This window comes from Lutra lutra, chromosome 8 (assembly GCF_902655055.1).
Source record: "Lutra lutra chromosome 8, mLutLut1.2, whole genome shotgun sequence".
NCBI lineage: Eukaryota > Metazoa > Chordata > Mammalia > Carnivora > Mustelidae > Lutra > Lutra lutra.
Window position 1 is genome coordinate 81,239,154 of NC_062285.1, and position 16,911 is coordinate 81,256,064.

A 16,911-nucleotide genomic window follows, 5' to 3' on the forward strand; every position below is an offset into this window, starting at 1 on the left:
GAGTATGCTCCAATCACACCGGCCTTAGGCATGAAATAAATCAATGCCTGAATTTTTAAAACATGGATTTAATCCAAGCCAGACCTGGCCTTAAGCACTGCATAACCTGAGATTGGGTCGTAATGATGTGGGAGGCTGAATGGTTAGAAAACGCAATCTGTTAAAGGGTCTTATATGTAGGTACGACCAAATAACCTCAGTAGTAAAGCCCAATTAGTTGTAAATAATACCTTAATAAATAAAAATTTCTGTAAAAATTCATGTCAAACTTTGGTATGAGAGTTTGTTAGCTTCCAGTATGTGATATTTATTTACACATTTTTTTATTAAATTTTATTTTTTATAAACATACATTTTTATCCCCAGGGGAGGGATTAAGCACATTTTTTTTTTAACGGACAAAATGTTTTTTTGTTTTTGTTTTTGTTTTTTAATGGAGAAGAAGACTTGTATTCTAACCTCCAGACACTTCTCTCAAATCTGGGATGTTTCATTCTTTTAGTCACTGGGTACCCATTCTGTGCCAAGATAGTTACAGGGGGGACAACTACTTCTTGACACATTGTGGAACTTGCAGGCAATAAATAAGTTAGCAAGAGGATATATATCTATATATTAAGGAGGAATAACTGCTGTAAAGAGAAATAAGTAAGATTAACAGAATAGAAAGGGGTCACACATCCTATTCTAAATAGGGTTTTCATGGAAGTTTTCTAAGGGCCAATGTTTGAACAAAGAGAGAGTGAGGGGTCAAGTCATAGAAGCAAAATGTTCCAGAGAGGGTTCAGGAAATGCAGAGACCCTGATAAAGGCTGCTTGATGTGCTGGAGGAACATGAGGGAGGCCTGAGTGGAGCAGAGTGAGAGGGGGAAGAGAGGAGGAAATGAGAGTGAGAGGTAGCTGTGTTTAAGTTATGTAAGAACTGGGAAGGCCATGGTCACATTAAATATATATATATAATATAATTATATATATATATATATATATATATATATATATATATATAAAATGCCAAAAATTATATGTTGAATTAGGTGGGTGCGCTACTCATAAAGTTATCAGAGTTTCTCACACCAGTTTTTATCCTAGGTTAGTCTACCTTGAACTTCAGAGGCCTTGAATCTCAACTCAGGTTGGCCAATGACAGGTACTGGTGGTGAGTCAGGGCACCAGCCTAGCAACCCCACACAGTTAGTAGGTAACCTGACTTTGTGGACGACGAGCACTTTTGCTTCTGTGGTCCTGATCCTCCTATCTGTTAACTGACGACTTCTGAAACCACCCGGATTGCTGGCACTCTGATTACTATGGTAGTACGTATTCTGCTTTCCATGGTCAGCCCTACTACCATAATGGGTTCTCTGCAGTACGCGAAGCTCTAACCCCAGTATCCCAAAATGTGACAGTACTTGGAGATAGAACCTTCCAGGAGGTGACTAAGTTAAAATGAGGCCATTAGGGTGGGCCCAAATCTAATCTGGCTGATATCCTTATAAGAGCAGGATATTAGGATAGAGGAAGAGACACCAGGGATACATATGTACACAAAAAAAGACCACACAAAGACCTGGAGAAGGCAGCTCTCTGCAAGCTAAAAGGAAGCCCTCCAGAGATAGCAAACCTGACAAACTTTGATAATGGACTTCCAGTTCCCAAGACTGCTGGAAGATAAATGTCCATTGTTTAAGCCACACAGTCGGTGGTATTTTATTGTGGCAGCTCTAGCAAACTAATTCCATCCCCAAATTAGAAAAAATATTACACACAGAACACACTCACAGTTAGTATCATTAATAACTACCAAGATAAATAATATTCAAGGCTGTAAACACAACCTATAAGAGATGTGACCAGTAGACATACGAGTTTTAACATACGAGTTTTAACACACTAGCAAAAAGAATGAAAATCAAAACACTGATATGCCATTTTTAATGTATAAAATTGATAAATTAGTGACGTTTAGAACAGCTAATTTTTCAAATGCAGTTTGTGTGACGTTCTATTTTCTTTCCCTTTTGGAATGCCACTGGTTAGTATATTTAAAACCCTCTATCTCTAGGAATCTATTTTAAAGAAATAAATATAGGCAAAGGGGTGTATGCTTAAAATTTTCCTTGTGGATTTGTTTATATAGCAAAGACAAGACACACAAAAGTAATTTATTAATAATTTATGTCTTACATCTTTGATTACATTAGTAAAACAATCTTGGAATTGTGATGAGGAGAGGAGATAGAAAGTAAAGACAATTTTTTGTAGTTTTATTTTTTAAATTGAAACAAGTAGTAGGTCTACTGAGGTAAAATTAACATATAAAATAGTAAGATATCCCAAATATACATAATGGTGATTGTTTGATTTATATCTAAAGAATCCCTCATCTACTTAATTAACACAACCATAACCTCAGTTTTGTGTGTGAGAACATTTAAGTTCTACTCTCTTAGCAATTTCAATTATATAATACAGTATCGATAATAATCACCATGTTTTATATTAGATCCTCAGTTCTTTCTTCTTACCCTTTTAAAATCTGTACCCTTTTACCAACCTCTCTCAATCTTCCCCACCCTCTAACCCCTGGCAACACCCTCTTCGACTCTCTGATTCTATGAATTTTATTTTTTTTGTTCAGGTTTCACATGTAAGTGATACCATATAGTATTTGTATTTCTCTCTTGGGCTTATGTCACTTAGCGTAATGCCCTCAAAGTCCATCCATGGTGTCATACATGGCAGGGTCTCCTTCTTTCTCATGGCTGAATTATACTCCATCATATATAGTAGGTGTATACCACATCTTCTTTATCCATTCATCCACTGATGGACACTTGGGTTGCTTCCAAATCTTATCTATATGAATAATGCTGTGATGAACATGAACATGGAAATGCAGATATCTTTTCAATATCCTGTTTTCATTTCCTTTGAATATATACCAGTCGTGGAACTACTGAATCATATGGTGGTTGTATTTTAAAATTTTTGAGGAACCTCCACACTGTTTTCTGTGGTGGCTGCATAAATTTATATTCTTACCAATAGTTTACAAGGGTTTCCTTTTCTCCACATCCCTGTCATGCCCATTACCTCTTGTCTTTTGATGATAGCCATTCTAACAAAGTGTGAAGAGATATCTCATTGTGGATTTGATTTTCATTTCCCTGATGATTAGTGATATTGAACACCTTTTCATTTTCTTGATGGAAATCTGTATATCTTCCTTGGAAAAATTTCTACGCAGTTCTTCTGCCCATTTTTTAATTGGATTGTTTATTTTGTTGCTGTCAGTTGTATGAATTCATTATATATTTTGACTATTAATCCCTTTATCAGATATATGATTTACAAATACATTCTCCCATTTTATAGGTTGCCTTTTCATTTTGTTGTGTTTTTCTTTTGCTGTGCAGAAGCGTTCTAGTTTGATGTCATCCCACTTGCTTATCTTTGCTTAAGTTGCCTTTGCTTTTGGTGTCAAATCCAAAAAATTACTGTCAAGACTAGTGTCAGGGCACCTGGGTGGCTCAGTGGGTTGAGCCTCTGCCTTTGGCTCAGGTCATGATCTCAGGGTCCTGGGATCAAGCCCCACATCAGGCTCTCCGCTCAGGTAAGCCTGCTTCCCTTCCTCTCTCTGCCTGCCTCTCTGCCTGCCTGTAATCTCTCTCTCTCTCTCTCTCTCTCTCTCTCTCATTCTCTCTCTGTCAAATAAATAAATAAAATCTTTGAAAAAAAAAAAAAGACTAGTGCCAAGGAGCTCTGCTCTTATGTTTAACCTCAAAGAGTCAATGGAAAGCATTATTTGATGTTTTGCATTTTTAAGAAGAGAAAAATAGTATTAACGCATTTATATAATTTGGGGATAACTTTAGGATAACCAATTGCAAAATATTTTTCAAATTGCTAAAGAAGTGGTTATAACTTCCATGTTGTTAGTAAGAACAAAAAGCATGCTGTCTTGATGATGACAGCTTTGTAATAGAGCTTGAAGTCCGGAATTGTGATGCCACCAACTTTGGCTTTCTTTTTCAATATTCCTTTGGCTATTCGAGGTCTTTTCTGGTTCCATATAAATTTTAGGATTATTTGTTCCATTTCTTTGAAAAAAAAGGATGGTACTTTGATAGGAATTGCATTAAATGTGTAGATTGCTTTAGGTAGCATAGACATTTTCACAATATTTATTCTTCCAATCCAGGAGCATGGAACATTTTTCCATTTCTTTGTGTCTTCCTCAATTTCTTTCATGAGTACTTTATAGTTTTCTGAGTATAGATTCTTAATCTCTTTGGTTGGGTTTATTTCTAGGTATCTTATAGTTTTGGGTGCAATTGTAAATGGGATTGACTCCTTAATTTCTCTTTCTTCTATCATATGATCTCCCTGATATGAGGGAGAGGAGATGCAACATGTGGAGTTAAGGGGGGTAGGAGAAGAGTAAATGAAACAAGATGGAATTGGGAGGGAGACAAACCATAAGTGACTCTTAATCTCACAAAACAAACTGAGGGTTGATGGGGGGAGGAGGGCTGGAGGGGGGTGGGATTATGGACACTGGGGAGGGTATGTGCTATGGTGAGTGCTGTGAAGTGTGTAAACCTGGCGATTCACAGACCTGTACCCCTGGGGATAAAAATATATATGTTTATAAAAAATAAAATTTTAAAAAAAAAAGAACAAAAAGCAAAAATATAGGGATGCCTGGGTGGCTCAGTTGGTTAAAAGTTTGCATTCAGCTCGGGTCATGATCCCAGGGTCCTGGGAGGGAGCCTGCTTCTCCCTCTACCTGGTTCTCCCCCTGCTTGTGCTCTTTCTGACAAATAAACAAAATCTTAAAAAAAAAATAAAAGCAAAAATATAGCACAGATAGCATATGGAAGAATAAAGGAAAACACAAGGAGGAAAACATAAAACAAAATGGAATAAATAATATAAAAGAAGGAAAATCAAACATCAAGTATGACAATTAAATATATTTGCTGGGGCACCTGGGTGGCTCAGTGGGTTAAAGCCTCTGCCTTCAGCTCAGGTCATGATCCCAGGGTCCTGGGATCGAGCCCCGCATCAGGCTCTCTGCTCAGCAGGGAGCCTGCTTCCTTCTCTCTCTCTGCCTGCCTCTCTGCCTGCTTGTGATCTCTGTCTGTCAAATAAAAAAAAAAATTAAAAAAAAATAAATATATTTGCTAATAGAAAAATTTTAGATAAAGTACAGAAAGAATCCAATTTTATCCTGTTAATAAATTTCTAACCTTAAACAGAACACAAAAAATTAAAAAAAAATAAAGGCAGGGCCAAAAATATATCAAGTAAACATAATCAATATAGACAGCAAAAGTGGCAATATTATTATAATAAAATTCAAAAAAATATTAACTATGATAAATTTTTAAAAATCAAGTCTATATACCATAAATACACAATAGCTATAAAACACATTAAATTCTACAAATGAAAACTTTTGGAAAAAATGGAAGCAATTCACAAAATTCATTCAATCATATGAAAAGACTTTAATATACGATTACTCTCAAGCTTTAAAAAACAGTAAAGAAAATAAGTGTCAAAAGATGTGAATGGCATAATTAATTGGTCTGATTTGGTAAATATATATTTAATATAGTCTTACAATCAATGAACATACTTTATTTTCAAAACCTGAACTTAATATTCATAAACTGATTTCTTCGGTTTAAGTCCTCAATTAATTTCTAAAAGGATAAATTGAATAAGCTACATTCCCTAACTATAAATGTGATTAATCTGAAAAATAAAAGACAAATTTAAATTAAAATATCCAAACAGAGAAATTTTAAATCATTTTCCTTTCAGAGCAAATAGGATATTTGAATCTAATAGAAAATCCAAAATGTATTTGTAAACAATTTGGAAAACATCATTGGTACTGCAGCTTGGCAAACCTTTTAATCATATACAAATTTTTACATTAAAAGATATTGTTTTCATTACTAAGCTAGAGCATATAATTGTAAGCTTACAAGTCAAGAATTTAGGTAAAGATTTTTTTTAAGCATGCCTAAAGAAAGAAGGAAAGTAAGAAATAAATATTAATTAAAAATAAATAAATATTAATTAGGCAGCTGAGAAACAGAATCCAAAATCCATTTCTCCAAAAATTTCAGTAAAGTCTCTGTCAAGCAAAATCCACAAAAATGAAAAACCCAAGTATAAAACTAAGAATGAGAAAAGAATATAATCTAAGCTTACTTGCTCTAATTTTATAAAATTAAAAAATCTTTAAAGAAACTAGAAGATTTTTCTAGGAAAAAACACAAATTTTCAAAGTTGAATCACTAAGCAGATATTTTTTAAAAAGTTAAAATAACCAATCAAAAACTTTTCAAAGTATTATTTCTTTAAAAGGCTAAAACATTCTTTCAAATGTAAAAGAGACAGATACTTCCTATGCTATAAAATCTGTTCCAGAACTTTAAAAACGAAATAGTTTTCTAGTTAATTTTACAAAACTGCGTAAGCCTGATACCAGAAGCTGACATATAGGATAACAAAAATGTATAAAGGAGGAGGATAAAATTGTATTTTCCTAATACACTGCAATTAAAATTACCTAGGTCCAAGACTTGTTAATACAAAGTAGATTTAATGCCAAATAAATCTGCCAAATAAAGTTACTCATCTTTTGAAGACATCAGTAGTGCTCATCATCACATTAGAGATCCTGCACTTGTGTGAGTTATCATTAACTCAGTATATTCTAAAATTATTGAAGCATAAAACTTTTAATTATACTCGTTAATATTTAAATGTGTTAATGTGCCTTTAATGCTTGATTCGTAGGAGGTCCTCAATACATGGTTTTATTCCTTTTTCTTTTTTCCTAATTGTGAGATTTCATGGCTTCACCAGTAGATGGCATCGATCTTATCATAACCATTTAGGCTTTTCCTGATGGAAAGTTCACAGAGCTGACGACAGGTGTTATTCTCGACAATGTTAAAGTAAAGGCACAGTGAACAGAAAGGAGATGAGAGTTTGGAAACATCAAGGAGAGGGAGGAAGCTCTAGGGTCTTCATTTTGCAGGGTGGGGAAACACAATATGGTTTGTGTTTCTTAAATGAGAAATGGAGGTAGTAGGGTGACGTTTGAAGAACTCAGAACAATGACCTCACTATATGCTAATTACAGGGGAGGAGAGGCATTACTCCTAATCTATCAGAGTGGACAGTCAATAGACCTTGCCCAAAGTTGATGAGTCCAGAAGCAGTATTTGTATGTTATTTAAAAACAGGGAAGTGACAATCAGAAAAACCAACAACCCAAACTTGCAAGAAGTAATTGCCTTTGAGGAACAGAAGTGAAGTTAGGGTGCAGGACTGTTACTTTTCATTTTAAATCATTCTGCATCATTTGATTTTCTTTAACCATGTGCATATTTTGGTATGTCAAAACTTCCAAAGTAGATGTCCAAAATTTATTTTTAGCAAAATTACTGGGAGATAACAATTTAGGGTATAGATTAATACAGGCATAATGTGGCTGTCCAAATCTGATAAAACTCAATTGAAATCTTGGCTCAACCAATTACTGAGACTTGTTAGCTTTGAATAAGTTGCTAAACTCTCTAAATATAGGTTTCTTCCTTTAAAGATATCACTAATTATACCCAACACAAAATGTTATTTTGATATTTGAAATTGAGGAAATGTGTCTAAAGCACTCAGCACACATATGGAGAATGCTTAATATTGTTATACTTACTAGATGTTATAAAATTATTAAAAATGATTATTATTCTCAAGGATATGCTACAGTCACTGTATTCTATCAATCTCCATTTATGTATTATTATATAAATCTGTCATATATAAGTGGAGATTTCTTTTTTTTTTTAAGATTTTATTTATTTAACAGAGAGAGAGACCACAAGTTGGCAGGGAGGCAGGCAGAGACAGAGAGGGGGAAGCAGGCTCCCTGCTGAGGAGAGAGCCCAATGTGGGGCTCGATCCCAGAACCCTGAGATCATGACTCAAGCCAAAGGCAGAGGCTTTAACCCACTGAGCCACCTACGTGCCCCAGTGGAGATTTCTTAAATGCTATTAATTATAAAAGTTCTTCTAGTTGTTTTTCAGAGTTTCAGAGGGCTTGTTTTTATTACCTGCTTCAGAGGCCTCATGATGGAAGAGAAGAAGCCAGCACTAATTTGCCCCCCTCCACCTTGGCTAAATCATTTCATCCAATTTAAGTCACTCCATTCATAAAATGACATTGCTGGAGATTAACCTGTCTGAAAGTTACAGGGAATCAGATGGTCATTTGAGGTGCTGGTCAGTTCTAGAGGCTATGGCTGTGGAACAAGAGAAGAAAGTGGCCCACTGAATATGGAGCAATTGTGGAGTCCCGCGTGTTGGTCAAGGCTTTACCTCTAAATGTCTGGCCCGGGAGCTGAGGGGATTTTTTTGACCTTTGAAATGAAGTTGGGCTTGTTAGAAAAAAAAAGTTAATCATGTGCTTTCTGAGGCATAAAAAGCCTGCTTACTTCTGTCAGATGAATTTACTCATCCAAAATATCAGGGTCCCCTTTAGTAAATTCAATTCCCCACTAAATGATACCCTCGTGTGCCATATTAGTGAGTTTAGTTTTTATAATTCCACTGTCAAATTAATGGTTATGCATAAAAAATGCTTCCTTTTCACCGACATCCAGTACTTTTATGAAAAAAAGATCATCCAATCAGCCTTCATGCCAAATTTTACTTATTTTTCAAGTTACTCAAGAGTAAATTGGATAGGATTCCGTTTAGAAATTTACTTGCAAAAAAGTTATTTTTCAGAATTTTGCTAGAGAAAGGTTTGAAAAATAAAGAGGATGTGGGAGACAGGATGAGGACCATGAATTTTAATTTCATCCCCACAAAGAAAATTCTTGACAAGCGTAGTCACTCACCGACTCGAAAAATATTTGTTCTGGGTAAGACTGATACCGAGACGACAAAAAGAATTCCTGCTCTCAAGTTAGCACAGCAGCAGCAGGTCTGATGGAGGCCTGCTGGAAACAAAACAGGTCTATTTTCATTTTCAAAAATAGTACAATATGAGATGATCTCACATCACTAATTCAAATGAAATGACAACATTAATATACATTTAAAGGAAAAGTCCTCTGCTCTCCATCCCCAAACTTTCCATCTCATTTTTTTTTCCATTTGTATTTACAGGATTGGTATGTAATGGAAAAAGGAAAAAACAGCAAACTGTTTTGTTTGGACTATTTGATCCTTCCACTGTTGAAGACTATTGGTTTTGCTTGTTTGTTTGTTTGGTTGGTTTTTTTGTTTGTTTTGTTTTTTGACTATTGCATTTTTAAACTGGGCCTTCTTGTTGGACTTAGGCTCCTAGAAACTCCTCAAACAAACTTCTTGCTGGGAGTGTTCTGATTGCATGCTCTATTTGTTGTAAAGGCTGCTAAGAATCATGGTACAATTTCAAGACTCCACTGCAGTGGTCTCTACTTTAAGTCTGCTTTCTTAGGAGGCCCAGGCTCCTCTCACACAGCTGGTGGAGGAAGAAACATATAGTAAGTAATAGAGCTGATGATGGAGGACTGGTGAACCTACTATATCTCCTCAGAGAAGCTCCAGGAAGCCAGCAGAGAAGAAATGCCCCAAATGAAAGAGCTATCTGGCAAGCTGCAGCCCCCTGCCCAGAAGCCCTTAGACCCCATGATGAGTGCCAGATAAAGCACCCAAGAACCACACCATCACTCAACCCATCACCTCTGCATTCCTCTTACACCATCTAAGCTTATTGTAGACTTTCAGAAATTCAACTTTGAATAGCATTTTAGGATCACATCATGTGTGTATGTCTGGAGGAGCTTACATACATTAAAATATGGGCAGAATTAACTGTACTTCTTAATCCACTGAAAAAATGGAAGGGCAATGAAGCATTTTAAAAAATATTTTATTTTATTTTTCCAGTATTCCAAGATCCATTGTTTCTGCACCACAACCAGAGCTCCATGCAATACGTGCCCTCCTTAATACCCACCACCAGGCTCATCCCTCCCCCAAATCCCCTCCCCTCCAAAACCCTCAGTTTGTTTCTCAGAGTCCACTGTCTCTCATGGTTTCCAATTTCCCCCAACTCACTTCTTGTCTCCATCTCCCCATGTCCTCCATACTTACTATTCCTTATGCTCCACAAGTAAGTGAAACCATATGATAATTGACTCTCTCTGCGTGACTTATTTCACTCAGCATAATCTCTTCCAGTTCCATCCATGTTGATACAAAAGTTGGGTATTCATCCTTTCTGATGGAGGCATAATACTCCATTGTATATATGGGCCATATCTTCTTTATCCATTTGTCTGTTGAAGGGCATCTTGGCTCTTTCCACAGTTTGGCAATTGTGGCCATTGCTGCTATGAACACTGGAGTACAGATGGCCCTTCTTCTTACTACATCTGTATCTTTGGGGTAAACACTCAGTAGTGCAATTGCAGGGTCATAGGGTAGCTCTATTTTTAATTTCTTAAGGAATCTCCACACTGTTTTCCAAAGTGGCTATAACAACTTGCATTCCTAGCAACAGTGTAAGAGGGTTCCCCTTTCTCCACATCCTCTTGTTGTTTACTGTCTCATTAATTTTGGCCAGACAATGAAGCATGGTAATAATAATTTTATACTTTATCATTATGGTCACTTCAGGTGTCACACACAATGCACATATAATGGATGGCAGAAGAGCTAATAATCCAAAATTTTAATCCTCCAAGATCATTTGCCACTATATATTTCTGTGCCAATTACTAAAGTCCAAAAGAAAGGAAGAGCTTAAAATGAAATCTTTCTCTACATATTCTGGCTCTATTCCAACATCTTCATTAAGGTCATATTTGAAGGAGGCCAAGATATAATTTAATTTTTTAACAGGACTCTCTTCCCCTTGACAAGTATTTCAGTTTAAAAATTACTCTATGCATAGCCATTAGACTATCAGGACAATTGTTCTAGCAATACAGCTAATAGATAACAGGCGCAAGGCAAAATTAAGCAGAATGAGTAAATAATATGTGGAATTTATATAAATAATATAAGGAAGAAATAAAAGGTTTGGATTAGCTTTATTATCTGTATTTTCTGTAATATGTTTAATTTTATTTGTTATTAGGTACATTATCTCATACTTGGAGTCAAAGACATATTTTGAAAGGAGAAAAAAAATGACACATTAAAAACCCCTTTGATTAAAATCTATTTGTTTGCAAAATTTCCAGAAATTAGAAAACATGGCTTCAAGTCATCATTTTTCTAAAGCTGTGTTTCCTTGCCTGGCCAGCAGCTGGGTTGTAGCAAATGATCACTTGTAGTACAATTTTCCTTCCTGATTCTTGTAGACACCATTGTTCCTTCTGTCTTGGTTCTGAAGCTTCTATGTTTTGAAACACAATTTTTCTTTAAAGTGAAAAGTACTGCAATACTTAGGAAAATGGATACTGTGCCCAGCATCACAGTAAGTCCCAGATATATATGTCTAAAAGAAGAAAGAAACTCAGTCATAATTATTGCAACTATCCAACTTTAAAATGGGCAAGGAAGGTAACAGTATCATTCAGTAGATAGCAATACCAAGAAAACCAATCTATCAATGAAACTGTCACGAGGATGTTTTTTCTTAAGAATGCAAATTCAGTGGCTACAAAGGACCGTTCTATGAACATCTGGCAGACTATTGAAGGCAGTATGCTAATATAAAGCGACTTCTTAGTGGTGCCATAATTTTTAGTTACTACTAATTACATAATCAGTTCCATCCTCTCTGTAAATTATTCCCTTAGACCAGGTGACCATATGTCTATTTGCCCAGAACAGTCCTAGCTTATGCTGGTGTTGTCCCAGTGTACTTTTTAATAGTGCCCCTTTTCACCCTCAAAAGTGTCCAGGTTGAATGATAAATTATGTGGTTACCCTACCCTTGAAACCTGCCCAGATGCACTTCTACAAAAAAAAAAAAAAAGAAAGAAAGAAAGAAAGAAAGCCGCCAAGGGAGAATCAGAGCTCTTAGTAGAGCAGAATGACTTAAGAATTAACCATAGGTTTAAATCACCTTCTTCAGTAAGAAGCCTTTAGTTCTTCATTCTATCATAAAACAGGAAGGTATGGAAGGGCAGGTTGGATGATTTCTTCTGGCCACCTTGTACACATAATCAGTCTCTGATTGAAATACATTGTCTTTACATTAAAGGAAATGCCACCTTAGCAAATGTGAGCAAAGCACAAATTCTACTCAAAGGTCAAGTCCCTTTCAAAGACCAAAATAAATTTCTCACATAACATCAAAGCCTATTAATCAAACAAACTTATTTGAGATGCTTGGCTCAATTCACATCCAACTTCCAACTTATACAGTTTAGTACCAAGCTTATTCCTCCTGAAAATGCTCAGACTGTAAATAAAAAAAAAAAAAATCCTTCCTGCTTTTAAGCCATTGAAGCATTGCTTTCAGCAATAAGGGGACTAAAGTTTGATGAACTGAACTGAATGATACCACAGTGAAAAACCCATGCCCCTCAACCCCATGCACACTCATACACACAGAAAAAACCTTTTACTTTTATGCATCTCAAGTACTGGAATAATTGAACATCAGTTTGGCAATAAAAGCTGGACAGATTTAGAGCCAAATCCAACTCTTGCCCAGGGGGATTATATCTGACGTAAATGGGACAGTTTGGCTTGGTTTGAAAAAGAATAGAATTAAACCCAAAATGTGACCTAAATTTAAATGCTTCTGAGCTTCAGAGAATTACCCACTTGTGTGCATCAACTTACAAAAATTCTACTATATTCTGGAATCTTTTGTAAACTTTATTTAAAAAAAGATTACTCTTTTAAAATGGGAGTCAAGATTAGGAATGGGGAAAAGCTGAAAGGTCTAGCCAAGTAAATAGCAATAAAATTATTCTATAAAATAGAACATGCTTCTTGGTTCAATGATCCTTGTGCAGTGAAACTCCATAAGGAATGATTATTGCTCATTTCATTGTTCAAACCTGGAATGTTGTAGTGGGGAGACGCAGGAACGAGTCTAATACGGTACCTGAAAGCATTTGAATCATATAATCTACAGGAGCCTCTACTTCCACATCTTTTAAATCCCCATTTGAGGCATGAAGTGTCAATCAAAATTCCAAAATACACAGGAGCTGGGATTCCTGCTGTGAGAAAAACACACAATTGCTACTAAAAATATATGTCCATCTCTTGATTACCCTATAATGAATGAGTCTCAGAACCACTTACTTTCAAACTAAAAAGAAAAAAACTGCTTTGGGGGAAATGGGTACCTGTAGAAGACCAGAATACACCACCTCATCATATTTCTCTGGCATAAAGGTTATTTTGAGCAACAGAAGGCACAGAAACCCCTAAGACAGAGCAGAAGTTTCCTTTTTGTAAGGGAAGCAACATTTATAACAGAGATCTCCATTTGTAAGGGTGTCTACATCTCTGTACCCAGAAGAGGAGGATTCCTAATCCTAAAAGGCTTTAATCAAAGGAGAAGGAACCCACCCAAATCTCCCTAACAAATCTAACCTTTGTTTACCTTACTTTTCCTGGTCACCTTCCCATTATTTAAGAATGGGTTTTACTTATTCTATGTTATCACTTTTCTATTGGGCAGACAATACTCACTTCTAATGATATTAACATAATCTCTCCTTTGCTTTATTTTAAAATACATAATAGTTTCAACATAATGACACCAATGTTAGTATTAAAGATAAGACTACAAAATGTAGTGAAGTTATGTGGCTTTGGTAATGATTCTGTCCTTTTAAACCTGTTTTTCTTTATGATTGTGCCTCTTATTTGATACACAACAAATTTCAGTTTGTTTCAAAAATGTCTTAGTTTCTTTTTGTTGTTTTCAATTACAAAAAAACTTTGCATAATTTCATTTTTTTAAAATGTCTTCTCCCAGTATATTTTTTAAAGATTTTATTTATTTATTAGACACAGAGAGAGAGATCACAAGTAAGCAGAGAGGTAGGCAGAGAGAGGGGAGGAAGCAGGCTCCCCGTTGAGCAGAGAGCCCGATGCGGGGCTCTATCCCAGGATCCTAAGATCATGACCTGAGCCAAAGTCAGAGGCTTAACCCACTGAGCCACCCAGACACCCCGCATAATTTCATTTAAAAAAAAATATTTACTTATGTATTTAAGAGAGATAGAGGAGACAGCACGCAGGGGGCCCATGAGTAGTGGCAGGGGGGTGTGCGGGAGGGGGTAGAGGCAGACACAGAGGAAGAGAGTCTTCAGCAGACTCTCTACTGTACACAGAGTCCCACATGGGGCTCCATCCCAGGCCCTGAGATCAAGATCTGAAAAAACTTTGCATGATTTCAAATTAAAAATTAAACCAGAGTTATATTTATAAACTCTACTTTCCAGTCTGTCCTCTCTTACTTTTTTCCTTCCTTCCCTTATAGGTAACCACCACCGCAACCACTACCATTACTATCATCATCATCATCGTTTTTAGTTTATACTTCCGTTGTTTCTTTTTTAAATGTTAGCAAATACCTTTGCATATATTTATAATAATTCTACCTTTCCATACTTCTTACACCAAGTGTATCATAGTATGAACATCGTTCTACATTTTACTTCACTTAAGGGTATAGCCTGGAGATCCCTTGGTAGTATAGACTGCTGTGTCCCTCTGAAATTCATATGCTGAAGCCCTAACCCTAATATGACTGCACTTGGACACAGAGTTATTAAGGAGATTATTAAGGTTAAGTGAAGTCCTAAGGGACTTAATTTGCTAGGACTGGTATCCTAATCAGAGGAGTAAAAGATACCAAAGCTCCCTCTCTCTCCATGTGTACACAGGGGAAATCCTTGTAAGGACACAGTGAGAGGGCAGCAGTCTACAAACCAGGAAAAGGGTCTCAGGGATCTCGCCAGATACCAGGCCTGTTGGTACCTTGATCTTGGACTTCCCAGCCTTCAGAACTGTGAGACTATAAATTTTGTTGTTTAAGTCTTTCAGTCTGTGGTATTTTGTTATGGCAGCCAGAGATGACTAATGAATTTGTTAACATTAGAGGGAGTTTTTTTTCCCCATTCATCCTTACAGCTGCATAGGATTCCATTATGTGGGTTAACTATAGTTTATTCAAATATGTCATATTGATGGACAACTAGATTGTTTATTGTCTTGCTATTATACATAATGCCACAATAATTAGACATCCATAAAATTTTACTTATTTCATAGTTTTGCTAGCAAATTTTTGGTATCAACTTCTACAAGTGGGATTGCTAGATCAAAAGATAAATCTATACATAGTTTTTTTGTTCGCTACTGTCACATAATCATCAGGAAATGGCACCATTTTTAAAAATTTATTTTTATTTTTATTTTTTTTAAGATTTTATTTATTTATTTGGCAGACAGAGACCAAAAGTAGGCAGAGAGGCAGGCAGAGGGGGGGGGGGGAAGCAAGCTCCCTGCTAAGCAGAGAGCCCGATGTGGGGCTCGATCCCAGGACCCTGGGATCATGACCTGAGCCGAAGGCAGAGGCCCAACCCACTGAGCCACCCAGGCACCCCAGCACCATTTTTTCAACAGCAATATGTAAGCATATCTATTCTTCCATGCGTTGGGAACAACATTTGGTAGTTTGCAAATCTGATAGCAAAAAACATTCTCTCAGTATGATTTTAATTTGTGCTCTCTTTATTATGAGTTTGACTATCTTTTCATATATTAAGAGGCATTTACATTTTTTTTTCCATGAGATAGCTATTCATATCTTTTACCCATTTTTCCATATGGGTGTTGGTCTTTTTGTTCTCGATACTTAGGGGCTCTCTTTGTAATAGGGATATTATAAATAGTCTATTACATAATTGGCAAAAAAAATTATTCCAAGTTTATCATTTGCCTTTTGACTTGCTTATGATATTTTTGCCATTTTCAAGTATATTTTTACTTTTATGGAATCCATTTTATGAATTTTTTTAATACTTTTTTTTTTTTTTTTTCATTTTAAAAATAGGCTCCATTCCCAAGATGGGGCTTAAACTCACAACCCTGAGATAAAGAGTTATGTGTTCTACTGACAGAACCAGCCAGGTGCCCCAGTGAAACATTTCTTTTCCTTGAAATCTTTTTCATGGTGTAGGTTATATCTTTATCTCCAAAAGGAGTAGACATAGAAACCAATTCTAGTCAGAGATTTCCTTCAGGCTCAAAAATCTGATGTTTTTCTAAGTAAGCTCTGTTGTAGAACTGGATTCAGCCATAATGGGATAAACTTCCATATTTGCTGCTTCCCCAATTTCATTGGGATTATACCATATCTTCATATATACCCATTTTATATCGAGATTTATTTATTTTCAGATTTTTTAAAGATCTGAGTTTGTTTTTCTCCCTGCAGTTCTTTTCTGTTAAATTACAGAAGAACATGTGTGATTGTTTTGCTTTCTCCCTTAGAATATAAACTTTGCACAAACAGAAAACTTACCTGATTCATTAACTCTATTTTCTATGGGTTTTAACTAATGCATACTGAAAAATCTATCAGTTATAAAAGAACCATTCCAATTACATTTAAAAATTGTCAGCTCAAAGCCATACTGTTTTGACTGTATGAAAGAGCTACGAAATGATATATCCCAGCATTGAGACTAGGTCAAAAGAATTCTTTCTATTTTAACAACTGAAAAAATTATATTAAGGCTTCAGCCTTTCTTACTGATTCATTTCTTGCTTTCTTCCCAGAGGGCTCTTTCATAACAAGAATAAACTTTTTGACAATAGACCAATGCTGGAAGAGACAAGATTGTTAAAAAAATGTCACTCTTCTCACAACATCACTTTATTATACCACAAGCAGAGCATCGGCTC

General features: G+C 35.8%; 1 protein-coding gene across 2 annotated transcripts in view; it reads right to left on the bottom strand.

The window, feature by feature from the left end:
* Positions 1-10,557: 10,557 nt before the first annotated feature.
* SLCO1C1 (solute carrier organic anion transporter family member 1C1) overlaps positions 10,558-16,911 on the bottom strand; it is a 63,739-nt gene continuing 57,385 nt past the window's right edge. Inside the window, exons 15-16 of one of the 2 annotated variants that reach the window (XM_047743256.1) lie at positions 13,088-13,205; positions 10,558-11,521 (exon numbers count right to left, since the gene is read on the bottom strand). In XM_047743256.1, coding sequence (XP_047599212.1) covers positions 11,299-11,521; positions 13,088-13,205 — 341 coding nt within the window. In that variant the 3' untranslated portion in view covers positions 10,558-11,298. The remainder of the gene's footprint in view (positions 11,522-13,087; positions 13,206-16,911) is intronic. The other variant, XM_047743257.1, reaches the window with a different exon arrangement.